The 22,883-nt window shown below is 40.4% G+C and overlaps 1 protein-coding gene across 1 annotated transcript in view; it reads left to right on the forward strand.

Annotated features, from left to right (window-relative positions):
* LOC131962613 (interleukin-1 receptor accessory protein-like 1) overlaps positions 1-22,883 on the forward strand; it is a 298,116-nt gene that overhangs the window by 243,506 nt on the left and 31,727 nt on the right. The window contains 1 exon segment of the mRNA XM_059327558.1: positions 20,662-20,794. Within this exon segment, the coding sequence (XP_059183541.1) occupies positions 20,662-20,794 (133 nt within the window).

A 22,883-nucleotide genomic window follows, 5' to 3' on the forward strand; every position in this document is an offset into this window, starting at 1 on the left:
TCTCTGATAAGTGATTCTGTTTTCCTCGCAGTCCATTATGCTCCAGCTGTGCTAGCTGATGTTTTCGGAAGCAGGTTCATTCATTACCTGCTTCATTAGTTCTGTCCCTCAAGGTATGGCACCTCTCTGTGTTTCTCTTTTTTCTCTAACACCACATTTTCCAAGACTTTGACCAGAGAATGCCAGACAGGCAGTTTCCTGTGCAGTGTCCCTCAGGGGCTGTACCTCAGAATAGGAAAATACAATCCATAAGGGAGCGTGAATAACTGAATCTGCTCGACTGAAATTGGGAGAAAAAAAAAACCTATTTTCATTATATAAACACAGAAGGGCAAAATCATCATTTTTTTGGCGAGCTTTTCTTATTATTTGATCCCTTTGTGTAGTCTTTAGAAGAATTATTTGATTATTTTCCTGCATGAGTGCAGCAGTTTATGTAAAACAAGATTATACTTGCTGTTATTAATCTATCTCAACAGAATAATAAATGCCTGGTATCACCTAAAAAACAAATTAAGTTGTGTGCGTTTTGATCAACTGGAATCCAACTTGTCACCTTACACATTCACAGCATGTAAAAGCAAAAATGGTTGTAAACTCGACACAAAAATGAGGCTCATCACAGCTGGAAACATCCTCTTAGCAACTGCTGCTTGTTCAAATCCAGTTGGATTCTTCTTCCAACGCGATAACATCACATTTTTCTGTTTATTGCAAAAAATAAACACAGCAAATTATGCTTTAAATATTCAGGAACTGGTTATATTTCCAATTATGCCTTGAAGATGGGTGTAGATGGCTGACATGTTGCCTTTGATTGTGTTCACCACCCATTGCTCTCTTAATTGGTTCTCTCTAATTTAGACTGCTTGCTTGTTGAATGTTTTTGTTCAAAGTGCCAAAGATGCAAGGTCGCACCGAACAGCACCCTACGGAGTCACAGAGAGTCACAAAGACACAGACTTTGGCAAGATGTGCGTAAATGTGCATGCAGCCACACATCATCTGAGATGTTGGAGGGATCTTTATGAAGTGAGTCCAGAGCTGCTGGACTGAGGCCTGAATGCTGTCGCTGTGGGGCCGATGCTGGGGGCCAGTTATGCTTTTGGCACACTGGTTTGACTCTATCGCAGAGCCACACAGACACTGTTGCTTCTCCATACTGGGAAAGCAGTTTGTGGCCACTCATATTAAATCAAGATGAATGCAGTAAAGTGAGCATGAGTCGTTGAAGCACAGCTATGACACTTATGACATTTGTGGGCACACAAGCCGTGTTTCCATTTAAGTAGAAGCTAGTTTTCAGGCAAAGAGTTGGAAAGAATATGTGCATTAGCGATATTTCCATCAACTGGTTTAGAGCGAATAAACAAAGCTGCATAAATGTACTTTGGCCAGAAGATGGCAGTGTAGTGTGTTGCTATAGGCTAATCCATCAGTAAACAGGAGAAGAAGTAGGGAGAAAACAAAAACAAAAAAGAGGTTGTTAATCGGAAAACTTTGTCCACCCACAAGCGAAAATGAAGTCTTCAGGATGTGGATTCAATAGGGCAACTTATAATTGTTGTTTCATGTCAGAGGAAACAGCTGATCAGTCATGTCAGTTAAATGTTGACTATGTCAGAATTCATTGGAAAAAGCATTTCCATCTCCTGAAAAAGACTAAAATCATCTCAAGCGAGCGTAAAAACTTTTGGTGTTTCCATCAAGCTTTTCTCATGCATATTTTCAAAATCTGCATCAATGGAAACACAACTATTGTGTGAGACAGATTGACAAACCATGCATCTGTCTTCCTCCTCCCATACTTTTACTGTGTACTGCATTGATGACATGGTGGTTGCACTGCATGTGTGTTATTTATGGTGTTCTATATATGCAGTTGTACGCTGATGACATCCTTTTATTTTGAATACATTTAACCAATATAACCCCACATCTTTAGAGTTACATATGAAGTCAGCAAAGATTTTGCAGCTCTGTGGATAGAGAATACAATTACATGAAGCATCTAAAATTGTAGTGTATAGTCTTTACTGTTCGCCGTCTTTCTATCTGCACTTACTCATACTGACTCCAACTCAGGATCAGAATCCAAAGCGGCTGTTGATTGAAACTCAGCGATGCTATAAGCTACTGCTCCTCTTCCTCCCACCTCCACTCCCACTTGTCTTGGCACAGCTCCTGCACATTATTCCTGCAGTCCTCTCGAGTTCTCTTGGCTTCCGTGCAGTCATTCCTCACAATGTAGCTTTCCTTCGTAATAAGAAGCAAATGCAGCGGGAGGGGAGGGGTTCAGCCCTTTTGTAGAAAATGAAATTTTGTTGTTTATCTCCTGGTCTAATGAGACACAGGGAGGTTTGGGATATCTCTTTATCTTCTGCATCGGAAGCAGCATTCACAACCATGATGCAACTCTGTGCCCTGTGTGCATTCACATCTCTGCACGTACTGTAGCTGAACATTCACTGCACTCGCTGTTTGATTTGGATTTGCTTTCAATGAAGCAAACTGCATTTCAAGGGCTCAGCAAGATACAACACTCAGTAATTAAGCTCCAGCATGCATCTCTATCTCAAACTATTGACTTTCCTACCAAGTAATGTTTTAGCAAGTCAGCAGGTCCTGAATATTATTTTAGAAACACTCACACCTGGTTACCCTGCTGCCAATCAGGAGCTTTTTTTTTAACCTCCGTTTTGACCATGATGCTTTACAATTAGCTGTGAGACTTGAGCTGTCAGTGCTGTTCTCTTCATATTCAGCACCGGTCACCTCTGTATCCTTTACATACTAAACAGCAGAGAGCCTGTGGGCCTGGACAGAGACAGTGTGAGAGGGAGATAGACAATATGTGCTTAGGTGCATGTATAGCTTGTTGCTGGGGGGAGGCTTTGATGTGTGCATCCCAAGAGGGGTGTATGGGTTGGTACAGATACGGTTAACACACACACACACACACATACATACAGACAATGTGGTGTGGCCTAGAAACAAAGCAGGAAGACTGACCTCAAGCTTCTACCTGCCCTAAACTAATCCCTGAACATGACCTTTGACCTTTCTACAAAAAGGACAACCGCCCTATGAGTAAAAATACAGTATAATGTGGTATTACATAACAAACATATACAGTGACTTATCTTTTCTTCTGATCTTGAATCCTGCCAATGTGTGAGGGGCAAAAAAACACAAGCAAAACGCAGCCTGTCATATTAAAGCAGCCAGCAGCAAATTGCACATCCAGGCTAATAAAAGCGACAGGGAAATTGCTGCCAGCAGATTTCCTCCAAATCTCCCCAGTAATTCCCCATGAGCTCTGGCATTACTGCCTCACTACCCAGCCTCAGATTAACCCCCACCCCCGGCCTCATAGAATCCCAGCTCAGGCCTTCACCATGCTAGTTTAGCCTCTTGATTTCACTGCTTGTACACTCTCTTTTGATGTTTTCAAAGGAGCCTCTTCTTTTTCAAATGCAGTTTATTAGCGAGCTGCATTGTATGATCACAGTCCAGTACTAGTATTGTGACATAATGGGTGTTAGATAGTTGTTGTTTTTTTGAATACATAAGGATTTGAGTGATTTTTTTATCTTTATAAAATGTGCTTTACTTTGTTACTTTAAGATAGACAAGTCCAACTTTGACAGTGCTATAACAATTTGTGGATTAATCAGTTATTATAGTCAGAAAATTAACATTTCTTTAATGAAGCACAAATGCCAAAGAGTCTATTGTTCCAGCTTCAAAAATATTGCTTGACTGAACTTTGTGATGTGGGTTTTTCTTATGTTTTTGACATATTTTACTGCCTGAACAATCTAATCTACAGAATAAATGAGAATTAAAATAAGTGCAATCAACGCCTGGAGGTGTGAGTCATGAAAGGGGTGACTCATGTTCTCTGCAGTATGTTTCCTGCTGCTTTTCTTAAGACTCAAACAATCGCCAGAATAAAAATGTTGCCATTACATGTTTCTGCAACCATGGATACATTAAATTTTGACCCATTAATGATACTTTTTGATGCACTTTTGGTCACTTTTTTGGTTAATGTTGTAATAAGTATTTCATCCGATGTTGGCAGAAACAAACAATGCCATTTTCAGAGCAGCCACTGGAGCATCTGTAGCCACTTGCTTTCCTCCGGTGCTCTGACTCCACCTCATCTCTGTCTCCACTCTACTCCCGCAACCTCCGGGTCAATCGGCCCCGCTGAGCTTCACCTCTGAAAGCGTTTGACCTAGACCTGGTGTCCAGGCCCGCGCTGAGCCAATCGGCATTCAGAACAGCATCTGGCCTGTTGGAGCCCAGCACCGATTCAAAACAAGCTCTCAGTTTCCCAGGTTGCATTGCGGGAAGAGACCCAGCATGACTCTGCACATCAGTGTTACTACACAGCAACTGATATTAGAGATTCTGTATTAGACCGGTTTAGGAAGCCTAATCTGTGTTTTATGGATTCTCTCTCTGTCTCTCTCTATCCTTATTGATCTATTGCATTAACTCAGTCTCTCTCTCTGCTGCTCTATCCCTCCTTCTTTAACTTTTACTCTTAGAGGCAAAGAGCAAAGTCTTTTTTGATCATCTCCTCTGGCTCTGGGGAAGCCATTATTGGTCTGTCCAATACTTTAGTTCAAACTAAAATATCTCAAAAGCGAATGGGCTGATTGCCATAAAACTTTGCACAGATGTTCTTGGTGTCCAGAGGAGAAAGCCTACTGTCTTTGCTGATATACTTAAATGATTTGTTTATACAGAGAAATGATGGATCCTAATAACTAGTGCTAATTAGCAGCATTTTAACAGATTAATTGAACATGGTGGCTTACCTTCTAAACATCAGTGTGTGTCATTGTAAGCTTGTTAGTATGCTGACGTTAACTTTCAGCTCAGAGCTCCACTGTGCCTAAAGTACAGCCTCACAGAGCCCTCTGGCATGGCTGTACACTTTTAGTCTTGTTTTATCTGCCTCTTTCCCTTCTTCTCACTTCTTCCTTCACTTAAGTCTCTTTCAAAGTTCTGATTTATATCATCCCTGAGTCAATTTGTCTAAGTGATGTGAGTGAGGTGTGCCAGTGGCACTCACAGCTGGGTTTTAAAGTATATACCTATTCTGCAGGGGCCCTGTGTCAGCACTGCAAAATAATACAGAATATTATAATAAAAAAAATTGAAAATAGGACTTTTTGAATAACCCCTGCTGCAATAAACGGTGATGCTGTGAAAAGAAGCAGTATATAATATAGCATATAATAATATTAAGTTTTGAAAATGCTAACTTATCCTATTCATATGAATGTTTATTTCATCATGTTTTAATTATTTATAATTAACCTTTCCATACCTATCTTCACAGATGACTAACATTTTAAAAATGCCAGATTTGTGTCCAGAAATGGTACGATAAATAAATAACAGGATGTTGCATGTACAGTTTCCTAACATGGCTGAACATGATGTTACATAACATTCATTAAAATTTCATTAAACATTAGACTTGCTGTGATCCAGAAGTTTCTCCATGCAGCTTAGCAATAGGAGGGAAATAAAATGACATATATTTTCCTTGCTAACAGTTTGATAAAGCATAGATGCAGCAGGGTTAGAAACATACACCAAAGTGCATCTGATAGTTCTCCTATAGACAAGGCAAAGCTCTGAGGTCAGCAGGAATTGAAATAGTGTGGCAGCAGCCAGTCAGAAGCCTCACTCTGTGGAATAGCAGAGTTGTTTACCTGCAGAGAGAGAAACAGGGTAAAGGAGGAGCAACAGGCAAGATTGACTGAAAGACAAGCGGAGGGAAAGAAAGAGAGTAGGTAGTGTAATTTGATCGGTGCATGCTGGGAACTCATCAGTATGCTGCACACGCCCCCCACCCTCCTGTGCTGCACACACACACACACACGAGTTGCACAAGGATGGCAGTCAGGATAGACAAATAACAGACTAATGCAATTATGTAAACAATCCATCACTCTCCTTGTCCCACAGATTCAGCATTCCCACTCCATGCCCAAAAATACAAACACACTTTACCCGTTATTCCCAGATTGTCATGTCGAGGGTTGCTTTAGAGCTGATGATTGCACCTTAATAATTTGCGGTGCTGAGCTAAATGCGTCTGTTGCATCAAATAGAACAAGTTGGTGTGAAGTCTTTGTTGGATTATTCGGTTTGTTTTCTTCAGGGGATCAGGAAACTAGTTTAACTTAAAGCAGTATTTTATTTTGGCAACGTTCTTTGTAACCTTTGCCAAGGAGGTTATGTTTCTGGTTTCATCTTTCTTTTGGTTTGTTTGTTAGAAGGATTACAGATAAATTGGCCAAATTTTCACATGAACGGTGGTGGAGGGTGTGTTTCATGGGCCATGGAAGATCCCATTACCTTTTGGAGTGGATCCAAATCAGGGGCTGGATACACAAATTGTTTTTACACTTTCATTAACGTTGCGAGATAGAGCACGGCCTTGGCTGAAGTCTGTGCTCTAACGCTGATGTATGTAGAAGTTTTGGCATATTTTATGTCAAAATCAACGTTAAAGCATGTTATTCCCCAAACCAAGGTATCCAAAAAAAGTGTTGTTTTGGTACTGCAGCTTGTTTTGGCACCAACATCAGTAATACCCAGCCCTTCTTCCAGACTTTTATTCCCTAGTATACATCAATCTCTAAAAAGGCTGTATTCTACAATTCCCATAATGCTGCACGATAGCAACTTATGCTAGACCACCTCTGCTGTCTGTTACGTGTTGCGTTCCATTGTAAATTTACTAGTAGGAGGTCGGAAAGTTTTGAGTTCTCAAAGTCCAAGTAAGTACCTGAAAAATCCATCTACTCCGACTTAGAAGTTGTCTGATAGATACATACTGCAGCACCCATGGAACTACATATCGGAAATGGTAAACCATCAACTAAAAGGTAACATATAGTCTATTTGCCTGTATTTAATTAAAATAATGTGTACTATCACACAGTAAAACGGTGTCAAAGTCGTAAAAGAACATGTATAATGTGGTCTGGTCCCTCATGCCTTGTTATGTCTACTGTTTCACTTATATATGCAAAAAGGCGGCACTGTTCAGAGGTCATATGTCTGAAAGCTTGACAAAGAAACATCTTTTTGACATAACCAGGTTTAGAGCACTACATCTATACTGATCTTTATGTGTAAAACTGTTTTATTACCTCTTTAAGTCGAGCAAACAGCCCTTATTCACCTTCACACTTGCAGAAACTCCAAACACATTTTCATTCTTTTCATTCTGCCCTCAGGGCCTCATGTAAACTGATTATGTGAGCATCTGATATGTTGCATTATTTCAGATTTTATTGGAAATCAAGCTGATACAGTATTTGTGATATTTTGTGGATTATCACTGAGCGCCGATCACACGGTGGATTTGGGAGCGCTGCCTAAGTCTCTACAGTAAAGAAGCTACTAGTCTAACAGTGGATGAAGCGAATAAGCCCAAAAGCTCCTGATGTGCCTGCTGGTTTACAGATTATAACAGATGTTTGTCAGTCTGTTTCGCTGGTGAAATGCGGCGGCTGCAAACGGTGATAAAGGGTTTTTGGTGATGATTGTGGATCATGTCACTGTGTTGTTGGTAAAAAATTTGTCAAAAATATGTTTGTTTTTATAGTTTTTTGCGCTGCATGGTCATTTTCCTCTTTCCCCCAATCTTTATCATTATTCTGCACCCATTCTGCTTATCAAGTGTTATTATAATATCAGTGACAAGACACTAGACATCTAGGCTGTGAATTTTTCTTTTGTGCCAGGCCACATATGTTGAGAAATGCTCATTCATCACACATATCACAGATTAGCATTTTCGTGGTATTTACAGCATGAAATATGCCATGAAATATGGATGTCTGCTGATTGTCAGTCCTCCGACTGTTGCATTCAGGGAGCAGTGCATGATTGACAGGTCAGCACTTCCACTGTTAAATTTATGCACACACCATGATATCCCCCTTTAAAATGTTTTTCAGCATAAGGTCATAATTTACCTTGCCTCCAGTTACTTCCTCTTCTCCCCCCCTCCCACCTCTTGATAGCATTGCTTGTAATTTATTGTATTGTTTTTAATTAAATGGATGGCAAGGGGGTTTAAGTGCCCAGCAGTTCCAAGACGTGCTATTTCTTTTCTGAATTCTAAATTCAGAGCACACCTACTGTAAAGCGGGACTATAAAGCTGAATAGGTCCCAAACTGCTGCGCTGCATGTTAGAGGGATTGAACAGTTAGACAAATGTCACCTTTAGAAGAAAAGAGCGGGGATAATAAAGCGACGGCTGGGTAGAGGCGAATGCAAACTTCACAGACATCGGGACACCACAGATTCACGGTTCCAGCAGTCTGGCTTGTGTATTCTCAGTCTGGCATAGAGGATCAGAGCGGAAACAGCCTTGGATTACAGAGATGCTCGCCCTGATAAAGTAGAACTTTAAATTAAATGGAGTTACAGCAGGCTCAGTGCAGCACTACTTCCTTCAGTAAAAAAACATTTCTGCACTTAATGTCTGAAACACTTCAAGAAATTAAGGCCCTTTTATGCTTTGAAAACTGCAAAATTTAAAACTACCTATTTCCTGTCTCCAGCCTCTGTGTCCACTCCTTGCAGCACAAACCTTGTAGACGATGGTCAGACCAGCAGAGTGCTTAATAAGGGAAATATACTGCAGGAAGGAGTCATGGGTGGGAACGAGCAAATCAATTCGATTATCCACAGTGCAAGCTGAGATGTATGTCTGTATAATCAGTGGGTGAGCTATGGACTCTGCAGGTTTATTCTGTTTGACTGGCGTTAAATGTGATTTCCCTATATATCAGGTCATTGGAGAGTATGCCTCAAAGGTTATTTGCTCTAGGTAGCCGTTCACTAGACTCTGATTCTATTCAGATGACGATCTGACATTCAACAATCACGGCCCGGTGACCTTCCTGACCTTACAACACTGAAACCTTTTATTTTGCAAATGCACCATTCAGCCAGTCATGTCGGCGCGCCCGAGGAGAATTCTTGTCATGGCAGATATTTCCTATCATGGTGACATTTTGTTGTCCCCAGACGCTCGTGTCAATCTTGTGGTAATTTATCCAGATGGAAACATGGAGGGTTTTCAAAGACGTTTTCTCATCACAGCATGTTTATCAAATGCACATTACATTTTCGCCCGGGCTGGAGCGTGACAGTTGTACCCAAATGGCTCAAAATCCCAACATGCCTTTTTTGAACATGTGAACATGAATTTATTTACCTCCATATGTTCATGCAAATTGGACGGACAGAAGCGTAGGTAATACAAATCACTCCAATTACCCTGCCTATGCACCAGAACAGCACACACACAAAGGCAGAGATCTCACACTGTGTTTTTCTGTGAACATGACGGACAGGAGGAAAGCAGCAGGACGCTGTATGGATGAAGCCTGCTCTCACCAGAGCTTTAACCTTTCCCTCAGCGTCCTGCCTGCAGAGTCTCTCTTTCCTCCCAGCTCTTCTGTCACACAGTCCTATTGTTTGTCCCTCTCTGATTTGCCTCTCATTATAGAAACCTGTTTATGCACAAAGCTCGTGCTGCAAGGCATGAGAGAGAAGGACGACAGGTGAGGTAGAAGACAAAGGAGGAGCGATGAATGGGATGAATTCCAGAAAAAAAGGGAGGATGAACAATGACAAGAGGAACAGAACAGTACAGTGTGACATCTTATATACTGTTATTGATGTTTCACAGTTTAGTAAGCCACTTTTTCTAAAAGAGTTAGTCTAATAAGAGATGGTACCAAAAAACTGTTCAATAATTCTTGTTGATTAATTGGAAAGCATCCAATTTGCGATGGGTGTTTTAACTATTTTATACACAAAACAATCTGTTATTCAAAAACGTATTGTAAGATTAAAGCTGCAATAAGTGATTTTTGAGGGTTGTTTTGGCCACTGATCATGCATCTTTTTGGTCTCCGCCAACCCCTGAGTAAAATATTCAGGGTTCAGCTCACTGTGTTTGATTTTGCTCACCAGCTTATTTATTCTGTCTTGCATTCGGTGCTGAGTAACTGATGCATTTCACATTACACAGTCATTTTATACTTTCTAAACATGAATATTGTGCAGCTTTGATTAATAATAAAACAATAATCAGCAGCTGCATACCAACGATATAAAATCTCAAGCTTGCCTACTTAAAATTCAGATTTGAAGGAAAACCAAATTCTTTCTGACATGTGTGGAACAGGCGATGCAATTTCAAGAAAAATGTGATGAAGCATCGACGGCTTATAACCTCATGTATTTTTGAGAGAACATCTCAGTACATGCATTCCTACCACTGGAGTGCCACAGTCACAGCATGTAATCCCAGTTCTCAACTTTTCCCACCTTCCCCCTTGAGAGATGTGATGCAATGGTTTCCGAACCCACTAACACCGGCTCCCCTCCCTCCTTCCGCTGCTAGATTTGAGGTGATAAGTTACAGCAGCTTTTCCTCCTGCTTTTTCAAACCTGTTCCACTCATTCACTTCACGTTGCTGCCTCAGTTAAGTTGCTGCCTGGACTTCCTTTTTCATTCAGCTCACGTTCGCTGCAGATATCCAACACAGTGCCTCCTGAAATGCTGGGAAAAGCACCTACAGTCCCAAGCACTCTGCTGTGTCCTGTTTTCATTACATGGACTCCCCAGGAGAGGGTATGGATATAGCAGTGCTCCCTCGCTCGCCACTCACCACTCTTTCTCTGTCTGTCTCGTTCTCTCTCTCGCTCGCTGAGCACAGTAAGCTGTCTTGATCTTGGCTGGTGAGTTTGCTCCACTGGACCATTTAGGGACTTGATTCTTTTCACTGATGGCTTAGGAGAAGAGGGCCACTCTGCTGCAATAAGGTGCATCCAATCAATGCTTTGGTGAACCCTGAACATGCGAACATCCAGCACAGCACCAGAGACTCTGGATAGAGTGGTGTATGCTTAGTGGATGGACAATCCTGCCGTGCAGTACATGTATATGTTTGTCTGCAGGATTACAGGGAAACTACTGGCTCAATTTTCATTAAACCTGGTGGAAGGATGTAGCATTAGCCAAGGAAGAACCCATTACATTGTAGAGCAGATCGAAATCACGAGGCGACACACAAATCAATTTGCACTTTGGTTAACATTGTATTTATGTGGTGTCAGAATAATTGGAGGAAATTGTTACCCGATCATATTTCATGGCTCACCTGATTCGCTTCCTCTGCTCTTTGTTGTAAATACTGAAAACAGCTATCAAATTGTTGTGGATATCATCTGAGCAATAAAATACCACACATCTTCTTTGTAGGGCCCATGTTGTTTCTACATTACAACCTAAGGCTTACAAAGCCGCCAAAAAGGGAAGAATGTCTTCCCAAATCAGTGAATAGGACCATAAGAGGAGCATTTGACTGCACAATTGCTCTTGCTTGAGTTTTTACTTTTGGTCTGGAACAGTTTTTAATGATTTTTGCCACTCAGTGAAAATCTAAGTCTAGCACTCATGTTTTAGAAAGTGCTCTAAAAGCCATGTTCATCAATGTTTGGTGAGGAACAACTTGACCTGTGCGCAGTGGCGGCTATTATCCATTCTACCTTACTCATGCTTTTACAGTTGAAATAAACTCCCTCCTGCCAGGATTCAAAATCCAATAATGGAGCAATAGTTGTAGGTCTTTCTTGACTAGCTGGGCATCCTTGTGTCTGAACGGTCATGACATCTCTCGTTCACTTCAGATCACCTTTATTGCCAATTAAAAGGAGACAAAAGATACATTTAATCCAGTATACAGTACATATAAGAGCAACAATGCATTCTGTATCAGCTCTTCAGCACTGTGGTTCCTGTGATGGGTGGTGTGAAGTTTTTTAGATGGAAGGAGCATGAGTAGGCTGGCTGTTGTCCCTAATGATGTTTTGGGCTTTCCTTTTTCAACAAGTGGTAAGAAAGTTGTGAAGTGTGGTAGTTCTGAGCCTCTGATTTTTCACGCTGTCTTCTTCTGTAGCAGTCTGCAATCCTGAGCAGTTAGGTTGCCAAATCACACAGTGATGCAGCCTGTCAGAACACTCTTGATGGTAAAGCGATAAAAGTTCGCTGGAGTTTGGGTACTCGTTTCAGACTTCTTGAGACGCCTCTGTTGTGCTTTCCAGAGGAAGGAGTTCACTATGTAAAGGCGTCTGAGATGTGTATCCCAACAAATGTAAAACTATCAACATATGTTGGGTCTCCCAGTTGAATCCATCTAAGGATCTTTGTTGCATGTTGTTCTCCATCTCGTTGTTCTTCATCTTTCCATTGTTGGCCCAGTAATAAAGACATAAACTGGTTGGTGGGTTCTTAAGAAGTCCTAGAAGGTTCAAATCCAATCATCGAAGTTGTAGACCTGAAAAGTTCTTAAAATGTCTTAAATACAAATTTGAAAGGTCCTGAAATGTTGATTGGATTATGAAGTTTATTAGTTTAGATTATGATGTATTAACCTTAAGAGTTGCATGGGAAGTCAGAAAAATATGAAGAAAAATTCCACCAGCAAACACTTACCCCATCACCCAGTTTTGACTAAAAATGTAATTGTTCCTTCATATCCTACATGAAGTCTGATCGAAGCATAAGCTTAATGTTTGCCTCTGTAATGCAAGAGGAGATTTTTAGGTTTATATACATGAAGTGACTACCTTCAGTGGGAGTGCACTAAACTGTTCTAGGATGTGTTAGTGTGAGTAACACAATTCTACACTGCTGTAATTTGTCACAAACTGGGGCTAGAAATAGCGTTTCAGCAACTGCCATGAATCATATCATCATTAACAAGCAAATTGTACATGAGCAGAGCTAGATGAAGACTTTTTACACTGCGGCAATCCTCAATTTCACAGGAGTAAAAAGTATAGTATTGTAGCACACTGGGGGAAAGTACATGAAGGCTTTTGCCATGAGGAGCTGGAGAACACTTCAGATTCCCTGGACAATAGTTTAGAAAAGAACTCATTGAAAGCATTGCTAAAGGAGGCCCAAGCTGAGCATCTAACTACAGGGAGCTTCAGCTAGAAAACGGAGCTGTTGGGGGTGTGGATACGCTTCAAAAGTGACCCAGCAAGTCCTCGAGGAAACTTCTATTTAGTGCCATCGCTTTCTTTCTCACTCTCATTATGTTTCAATCACTTTCACATCCTTGCCTACAGTATTTTCCATTATGGCACCTCTTAGGCTTTCCATCAGTAGCCGAATACATGCTGCCATTTAGAGAGTCTACAGACATTCTTCACTAAGCCCACCAGGAGTCCCCTCTCTACCTGCACCAAAGCCTAGTCAGCGTTCAGGTCCTGTTGGTGTCCAATCCCTGCCTTCTCACTGTAAGGAGTGCTTCTTTAATCCTTAACTTACAGCACCATCAGCATTTCACACTAAGAGTTAGGATGGGCAAGAAGACTGGGCTTTCAACAAAGTTTCTACTTTACTTAACTCTTTCTGCTGTGTTATTGTGAGAGACAGGCCCATTTTTATGTGTCTGAAGACATGTATCTGGATCAGTAACAAGATGGATGACCTGCCAGAATAATCTGTTTAGAAATAACTGCACAGAACAACAGCAATAAACAATAAGAAGGCACAGCATATAAGGAATCTCACAAAGCCATTGACAAAAACAGCACCTGCTTCAAAGTTGACAATCATCTGGTGCTTTTCTTATTGAGGTGCAACCTTGTCTGCTCCATCCGATGCAGCATTTGTCTGATGTAATGTAAAGCACTCTTTAAGTGTTTCATTATTGTCTAATGAGCTTTTCATTAGGAGAATTCAACTGTGACTCCTCCATGCTACATTATAAGCAACACAAGGTCTAACATTGGTAACGATCGTTCTTTTTCGGCCCTGAAGAACATTGTATTATGAGAACATCAATGCAAAGAGTGGGTGTTGATCTTTGCAAATGTCATGCTCTGTTCACCAAGGCTCAAATTGGACTTGTTATTCACCCAGCCCCCCGTCCTGCTTGTTTCCCTGCCCTGTAATATTCAACAGAAGTACCTTATTTAATTTCCAGACGTGGAAATAAAAAAGGAGAAAATTACCCAACACATCATTAAGCAGTTACTGTTATGATTGCCACATGTTGACATGCTTATAAAATCCAGTTTAAACATTGCATTGTGTCTCTTGATTTCTGCTTTACCTGCATTAATTAAGGTGTGCCTACTTATGGATAATGGGGTGCAATGTCAAGTGTGAATTATAGGAGACCATACGCGAGCTAAATGAATACTGAACACAGCGCAGTCAATGGCCGCTGCCTTAAAATGCGACTGGAGTGGTCCAGGCTGTGATGAACAAAACAAAGTCAATGCTGAACAGAAAGGCAATTAAACAGCCGCATCTGGCAACGCCGATGTGAGCGGGTACCCAGCCACCGCAATTACAGGGCCCCATCACTTCTATAACCCTTTACTGACTGGATGTTGGGTGATAAAACTAATGCTCGCTCTCATTCAGAGCTTGGGGAAAAAAACTGTTTTCAGGAACCGCTACATGCTGCCCAGATGCCCCGCTGAATCTGGGAAACCCCCTTTCACCATCGACAATCATATTATCTACTGATTCAATTGCTGGGCTTCTTCTCAGTCCAGATCAGTCGCTCGCTATCCTGCTGATCACAAGCTACAGGGCAATCTTCAAGTCCTTTTATGTAGAGCCCAGACTGTTGCATTAAAGGAAGGACTAATTAGAGAATAGAGAGAATATCATTTCAGCTGGTTGAAGGGAGAAAAGAGGAGTTTTCCACCAACGGCAGAAGTTACAGAAATATCATTCTGACATTTTGTTAAGAGGTTTTGGGTTCGATTTAAAAGCACTGGCTGTTTATCTTATCTGAGCAGGGTTTTTATGTTTGAAGGAACACCTTGAACATTCTGCTTTGATAAATTCAGAAGTATGCACAGATGGGTGACAAAATGAATGAACACTCAGTGTAAAGGGCCTTGGTAAGATGTTGGGCCACCATGAGCCTCCAGACAGCATCACATGTCTCAGATTCTGCACATTTCTGAAATTCTGATGACAAGCACATACAATAGACTGTGTAAAAGACGAGGACTTAGCCACCATGACCTGGCATGAGATTGAGGGAACCATTTATTGTGCAGACATGAACACAAAATGACGCCTAACAAGATGGATTTGCGATACATATGTGATGCCAAGATTATTGCATAATCTTGTGATATCACAGGAATCCAGCTGTTAAATACATCTGGTGAATTAAAATGTCGGTGCTGCATTTTTATAAACTTTAGCTGGATAAATCTCATGTCCATACACCATCTCATGCTTTCTTCTGCTCCCTGCAGGTCTCATAGAACTGAGGTTACATCTGGTAACAAATTGACACATTCATAGCCTGTGATCGGTGGTTGACAATTTTGAGACAATTATATCATTTACAAACTATCAAGTAAAAGTAGGTTCATTTTCTCATAGACTTCTATACACTTTGGCATTGAAGTAATGCAGGTTTAAGGCACTTCCACATTGGCTTCACGTCTCAGACCCAGAGGCTGCTGCTGGCTTTGGACAGAGAAGCCGTTTTCCCCTTGTTCCAGTACCACATTTCTGGAATTGTAATGGAGGGATGAGCACCTTTCTTGAAATAGTGGTGGAGAGCGTGGCTCTCCAAAGTCTCTCCAAAATCTGACATTTGCAAAGATCAACACCCACTCAAAAGGTGTACAGTTGTGTTAAGAAGGTGTTAGCATATCTCCAAAGCTCCAGAAACAGCTCTGAAATGGACATTGTGGTAAAATTGTTTTTTGTAAACTGGGTCATTAGATTTTAATCAATCTTCCAGGCAGTTATTAATATCAATATGATATTAAAACATGCAGAGAACTCAAACTTGCTTTCACATTAGCAGCAATTTTGAAAAGGTGTGCTGCTGTTCTTGTGCAGGATTATTTATCTTTAATTTGCCACCTCAGAGTGCTTCCCATCTTACCGAAAACATTAAACAGAAGCTATTTGTGTCCTCATTGCTGTTAAGATTGCAAATGCCCTTTCCTAAAAAAACAAAAAACCTCTGAAAAAGCTTAGTCTTTTCCCTCTCTGAAGTATTATTCCTGCCAGCTACAGGGCTTAATTTATTCAAGGTTGTTAAAAATAAAAAAAAAGGCTTCCCTACTCAAGAGCTGGATTGTTTGGATGTGAATGGGAAGCGCTGATAGATTAACTCGACATGGATGGTGCACGCTCTGCATGTGGATGTACTGATCTGTAATCTGTGTCATCTTCGGCGCACAAGGGCGATAGGATTCACTCTGTGTTGGAAGTAGAATGGTTTGCTCTCCCATGTGTGTGATTCCTCTGTCTAGCTCGTGCTTTTTCTCTCTCACATCCACGCTGACATGTACATATGCCCTCCTCCTCTCATGCATGCAGAAATGCATACATGCCGGCTCTCTCTGCTCCTCTCTGTGTCTCCTACCCTGCTTTTCCGCTCCTCTGTTATGGTTTCATAGCATCCAGTCTGTCTGCTTAGCCACGGGAATCTTTGCTGACGTCTCCGTCCTGCAGCCACAGCGACTGAGAGAGATGCTCTAGAGGCGAAGGGAGATAAGAGAGAGGAGACAATCGCATTAAGACTCATTTTACCCCCCTGACCAAGACCAGAGGTTGGGATTTGAATAGTAGAATCTGTGCGTTTAAATCCCTGCATGGCTGTTGGTGCATTTCCCTCAAACGGAGCACACAACCTCTTCCCATGCAAGCTTAGCTGCTCGCAGTAAAGCCGGCACAAATTAGCACGCCGTCGTTAAGGGAACAACATGCAGCCATATGCATGAAGAACCCTTTGGAATAAGTCTTGGAGAGTGACACCACGGCTGTTGTCAGCACAGCAGTGGAGCTGTCAGTGCTACAACACAACATGCTGTTCAGATCCATGGGTGAAGCCTCTTGACATCAAAGGTGGCACACAAAAGGATCCGTGTTTCCTTTTACTGTTGCCTACACCTGTCAAAATGGTGTTTTTTTGTTTTTTTTTGTTGTTTCATGTGCTCCTCCTGCACACTGGCCCTCCTGCTTTGTAGCACCACAGAGACCCCTTGTGGAAGTGCATTGCATAGCAATATATGTGTGTGTGTGGTCCAGGAGAGATCCCAGGATCCTTAAAATACATTCTCTCTCTCTCTATCATACACACACAGTCCTTGATTCCTAGCTCTGGACAGTATTTTTTTGAGCCGTGAGACAAAATGCAAAAACGTCCTCCAACTCGGGGCCTTTTTTTTTTTTTTGAATCTCCAAACCAGATTTCCCCAGTTAAAGCTTTAGCTATCATCTGTGCACGCTAGACTGCACTAGAGGGCCAAATTAGAGCAGGCCTTGGTAAAATAAAATCCCTATTATCTTTGAACTAGCAAGTACCCAATTATACGGCACAGTTATCTCCCATCTCACAGACTTCTGAGTCCTCGCCACAGGGCCAATGAGCAAGGAGTGCTAATGAAGAGATGCTGAATCACCTTTTTGCCTTCCCGGACGCACAACTGGTGGAGCCTCCTTGATCATCGGCGGCTTTTTTTTATGGATCAGAGTCATTCCCAGGCTTTGATGATGCGGCTCTTTTTCTCCCTACCCCCCACCCCCGGTGAGCCTGTCGCAGCACGGGCCACACACTCGTGCATGTGCCGTAAGCTGCAGCGTGTGTGTGATAACTGCGAAAGAAGAATGAGAGGTCTCTAATCCAAGGCAGAGAGAGAAAGCGGGTTTAAAAGGGGTTTATCTGTCTCCAGTCAGATAGGATGTGTGTTCAAAATGAGCCGAGCCGAGAGAACTCCTGCTGATGTGAAGGCAGGGGGTTTGTCTGTTGATATGTGTTCTCTGCTCTTTCTTACCTCTCTTTTCTCTGGTCTTCATCATTGCAGGAGGCCTATCTGTACATCACACTGCCTGCTAGTACAGAAAAATGACCTCAAATGTCTTGATAGCTGACTTTTCACTTTCTCCTCTATTTTTTCAGCGCTCTGCTTGTCTGCTCCGTGTTTGCCTCAGTTTCAGCTATTACTGGGATACAAGTACATTTTAAAATGCTGCCTAAAACATTTCAGGATATTCAGACTGTTCACTACTTAAGCTTTAAATATAGATATATTTGGATAACACTAATATATTATTTTACATCGATCACATGACTACATGTCATGTCAAAGGATTTATTTGCAGTGAGGGGCTTCTACTGTTAATGTTTTTGGTTCAGTCTCATCACTCTTTTCTCTTTAAAACAATTTAGTTATCTTTAACAGGCAACAGCTATCTGTCTTCTTAGTCAATATGCATCTTTTGGGGTTGCTGTACCTGTTTTGTGGCTTCTTTGGTCATTTTATGTTCCTTTATAGTAATGTTGTGTATTTTTTTGGGTCTACATGCTTGCTTTGTGTCTTCATCGGGTCCCTTTGTTGTGATTATGTGTCTTCTTTGGTTATTTTATTTCTCTTTGTGGTCATTTTGTGTCTTCTTTGTGTCTCTTTGTAGTCATTCTGATTTTTCTTTGTGTCTCTTTGCTCTCCTTTGTGTCTTTTTGGTTGTTTTGTTTGTCTTTATAATCATTTTATGTGTCGTTTTAGCCATTTTGGTTGTTTTGTGTCTCTTAATCGTCATTTGCATCTGTGTGATTGTTCAGTGTCTCCTTGTGTGTTCAGTCTCTTTTTAGTCATTTTTATTTTTGTTGTTACAAATTCTGTTGTTACATTTCTCTTATTGAGTGGCATTTTTTCAGGTGACATTTTTAGGACTCTGCCTGTGCTGTGTTGGCCTGTTCACTAATGTTCTGTATCTATGAGCTGACCCACTTCTTGGAGCGAGCTTGTTCTCAAATGTTGGACATGGATGCTAAATAACCACCATCTTCATCTCATCATCTCTTCTAACTCGCCCATTGTCGCAGCTCATAGAAACAGATCAGAAAAATAGAATTTCCGCTTGATTAAAATGTGCAATCAAGCCATCACACTGCAGCATGCTGGCCTCTGCTACCAATACATAAACACCATTATGTTCTCTTCACACACACACTGAAAGCTACATGATACCAATAACATCATATAGTTGTGTAATAAGGTTTGACTCTTGTTCAATGGATCCACAAAGTCAAACCCTCCATTGTCAAAAGAATACAAGTATAATTGAGGTGATAATGTGCATGAAGAGAAAAAAGAAGGAAGTATTTAGTATGCTTTGTGTGTTTTACAGGCTAAATTAATTCATTAATACACACTCCTTAAAGCTGCGATGTACTTTTGTTTTTCAAATTTCCTGCAGAATGCAGTGATTGAAATTTAAATGCGGGCTCTGACAGACAGGGCGCTGCTGAAGAGTGTGAAAGCTTTTACAAAGGTACAGCAAGTTGCCGTGCAAAGGTTCAAAAGAGTGTATTAACGTTTAAGAGGCCATCAGGAAATTTAAAAAGGGTCTGGGATCGATTAAGATGGCACCGCTGGGAAACAACAGACAGTTTGAGATCTGATGGAAAAAAGGAGACTGTTGTTACGGTGTTGAATGGTAAAAAAAAAAAAAAAAGATGTCTGGAAAGGGTTAATAACAGGAATCACGTGTAAGTCTACAGTGTTCAGGGTTGCTACTCATTGATGAGAATCTGATGTTATCAACCAGCTGAGGGACACAGGGGCACAGTAAAGAAGGTGTGATCTTTTATTACTTGGTCTATTATTAGGTGAGGGAAGTTACAAACACCTATCAGCCAATGAATGGCACTTAGATGCTGCCGAGTAGTGTTTATTGTGTAGCTTTTGCTTGCTGAGTCCTTCTTTGTAGTAATTGAAATTAATAATTTCACAGTTTTGACTTCATTGGTAATTTTATGTCAGTTTTGTAGTCATTTTGTGTCTTTTTTGTTTGCTTTGTGTCCCTATCATTCAATAAATGGCATTTAGAAAGTGCTGAGCGGTGTTTTTTGTGGAGATTTTGCATGTTTTTCATGTGTTGCCCATTTTCAAAATATGGTGAATGTTGGTGGTAATGCAAAAAACACAAGGTAACATCTAATCTGGAGTGAATCAGATGTGTGTTTGTGCTTCAGAGCATCATTTTAATGATCATTCATTTTCTAAGCAGTAGTTGTCAAGGTATTGTAGCCGCCAGATGTGATAAAACTGCTCTTTTTCCTGAGAGGAGACTCGCATTGATGCTGGGAAACTGAGAGTTTGGGTGCATTATGCTGTTGGTGTGTGTTGGCCTTTAGAATCACTTTCTAGACACTTTGTGTGAGAAAATAAAGAGAGGTTTGATGTTGGTCGTTATTCGGTAGCTGGAAGTTATGTTAAATCTTAATTTTAATAAAAAATTGATGGTGGTGGCATCCATTTCTGTTTTATTGTTTCCCCTGCTGCTTTTTATGTTGCTGATCACAGTTAAAAGAAATTTCCAGCTCTCTTTATACATAAACTCTGCACATTACCTGTTGTGCAAAAGATGTATTATTGTCAGTGAAAACAGTGCAGATTATAAATATGAATGAACTGCATATTCAACAGTTGTTCATCACCACAGCATTAATGATCTTACTCATGGACACTCGCCACACATGCTGGTTCCTGCAGGTGTGACCTCACATCCTGTCTCTTGTCTCCAACAGGAAATCCTGTGAACCTGACGTGCAGAGCGTTCTTCGGATACAGTGGAGACGTCAGTCCTCTTATCTACTGGATGAAGGGGGAGAAGTTTATAGAGGATCTGGATGAGGAGCGCGTTCAGGAGACTGACATCAAGTAAGACATTCAGGAACAGAACTGATTTTGAGTGGAAAACCTCTAGATTCAGATGACTGAAGGGGAGACATTACAGGTGAATAGGGTCATTTTTTAAATGTATAAATATCACCATGAAACTTCCCCCATTTATTAACATTAAAACAATATTTTTTTGCATTACAAATTTTCTGAAATGTTATGTTTAGATATGCAGATGAGCAGTAAACTCATTGAATATGTACTAATTTGCATATATTTCCAGCAAAGAAATGTATAAGTTATTATTTTATTTTGTTGATATATTAGATTCAAAGTTTCATAAAGAAGAAATTGGGATATATCCTTTTATCAATTTTAACAAATCAGGAAACACTGTCAAAAGCCATAAGAGTACATTTTTGTCATGTTTTTTGGAAAAAAATATGTTTTATAAATCAGGGTATGAATGATATATAGAATTTATTTCACAGCAACAATAATATAGAACATGCAAAACACATAATATTGTGCAGGAGAGTGGGAGCTTTCTGATGATGCCTGTGATGACGAGGTTTAGACTACGTTCCTGGTACTGCAAGCTACACAAAATATAGTAAAATATACACCTAAATGTTTCTTGTTGAGGTTTTCTTTCCACTATTCTGAAAGAAAACATGTTAGTTTTTACCTGTTGTGACTCGCCTGAACAAAAAATGGACACAAAATAAATGATAAATACATTTGAATCCACTGATTGAGCATATCTCCCTTGTCTGTTCAATGTAACAGAGCTTGAGCAACATATTATAATAAATTCATGAGCTACATTTAATCTGTTTAAACAACAAAGGACTCTGGGGCTAAACTCGTAAACACCTATTTAAACCCAGTTACCACAACTGTGTGACCACACATCAACACACAGAACAATAAAACGATGAATAGAACGCTCACGAGGTATCTATCATTTAAATGATATTCATGAATGTTTCATGTGGCTGTTTAATAATTTAGATACCTATGCATTCTTTATCATGGACAATATATATGCATAGTTCAGGCATTGCTCCATGAGTGATCAGTGATCACTTTGCAGTGAAATCTAAGCGGAGGCAGTAACAGCAGAGCAGCACGGCAGATGGATACTCCAATAAATGTCCGTGTTGGCCTCTTTTTTCCATTTGGGTGACCTCCATCTTTTGGCTCACTCTCATCTCTGGAAACAGAGGTCTGTTTACTCCGGAATCAGGTGAAAACCCGGCACACACACCGCCTGAAGCTGCTTGACTATCCAACATTGCAATTAAATTGGCTGCTAGTGTAGGAGTATGTTTTTGGTAGAAGCTCACCTTGCTTTAGGATACATTCAGGTTGTGCTCATTGGACACCAATAGGTAGAATTACATTTTAAAGAGAGATGGTCCCATTTCCCAAGATTGGAAGTCATTCTTCCAACTTTAGTATGTTCATGAGCTTTAAGTCATAATGTGGAATCAACATGGACGCCACAGCGAGGCTCAGTGTTTAGAAAAGCAAATACTTGTTAGACAACAAATTGCAAAGGAAACAGATCAGGTAACCATAAATGATCGGTTAACTCATTTATTTATTTATTTATTATTCTGTAACCACATAAATGCAGCACAAATGGCCTATTCTGCAACGTATGTGAAAATTAATTTGTGCATCCATCCCAGGTGTTCGTCTGCTCCAAACTTTACTGATTTCTTACTTAGTCATGAAAATAGTGTTCTAGTGCTGCTGATGCACCAAAATCTCAACCTCCTTGGTGAAGATAATGATCTTTGTGTCAGGAAATATTAACCTGGATTTCACAACAAAAAAAATAGACTAGAAAAGTTGATCTAGAGTGGCCAGAGTGTGGAGAAAGATACAAGCTCATTATTTCAAAATTCTAGATCATTATTTTGAGAAGTTTTATTAGGAGAAGGTTTATTATTTTAAGATATTTACTCATTATTTATAAATTCTAGGTCACTATTTTCAGATTTTTTTCCATTATTTTAAGATATTTTCTCATTATTTTGAGAAAGTTTTTCATTATTTTGAGATACTAACTTGTTATTTTTGCAACGTACAAAGAAAAAGACAAGAAAAGTTGATGTAG

The sequence above is a fragment of the Centropristis striata genome, chromosome 24 (assembly GCF_030273125.1).
Source record: "Centropristis striata isolate RG_2023a ecotype Rhode Island chromosome 24, C.striata_1.0, whole genome shotgun sequence".
Taxonomy (NCBI): Eukaryota; Metazoa; Chordata; class Actinopteri; order Perciformes; family Serranidae; genus Centropristis; species Centropristis striata.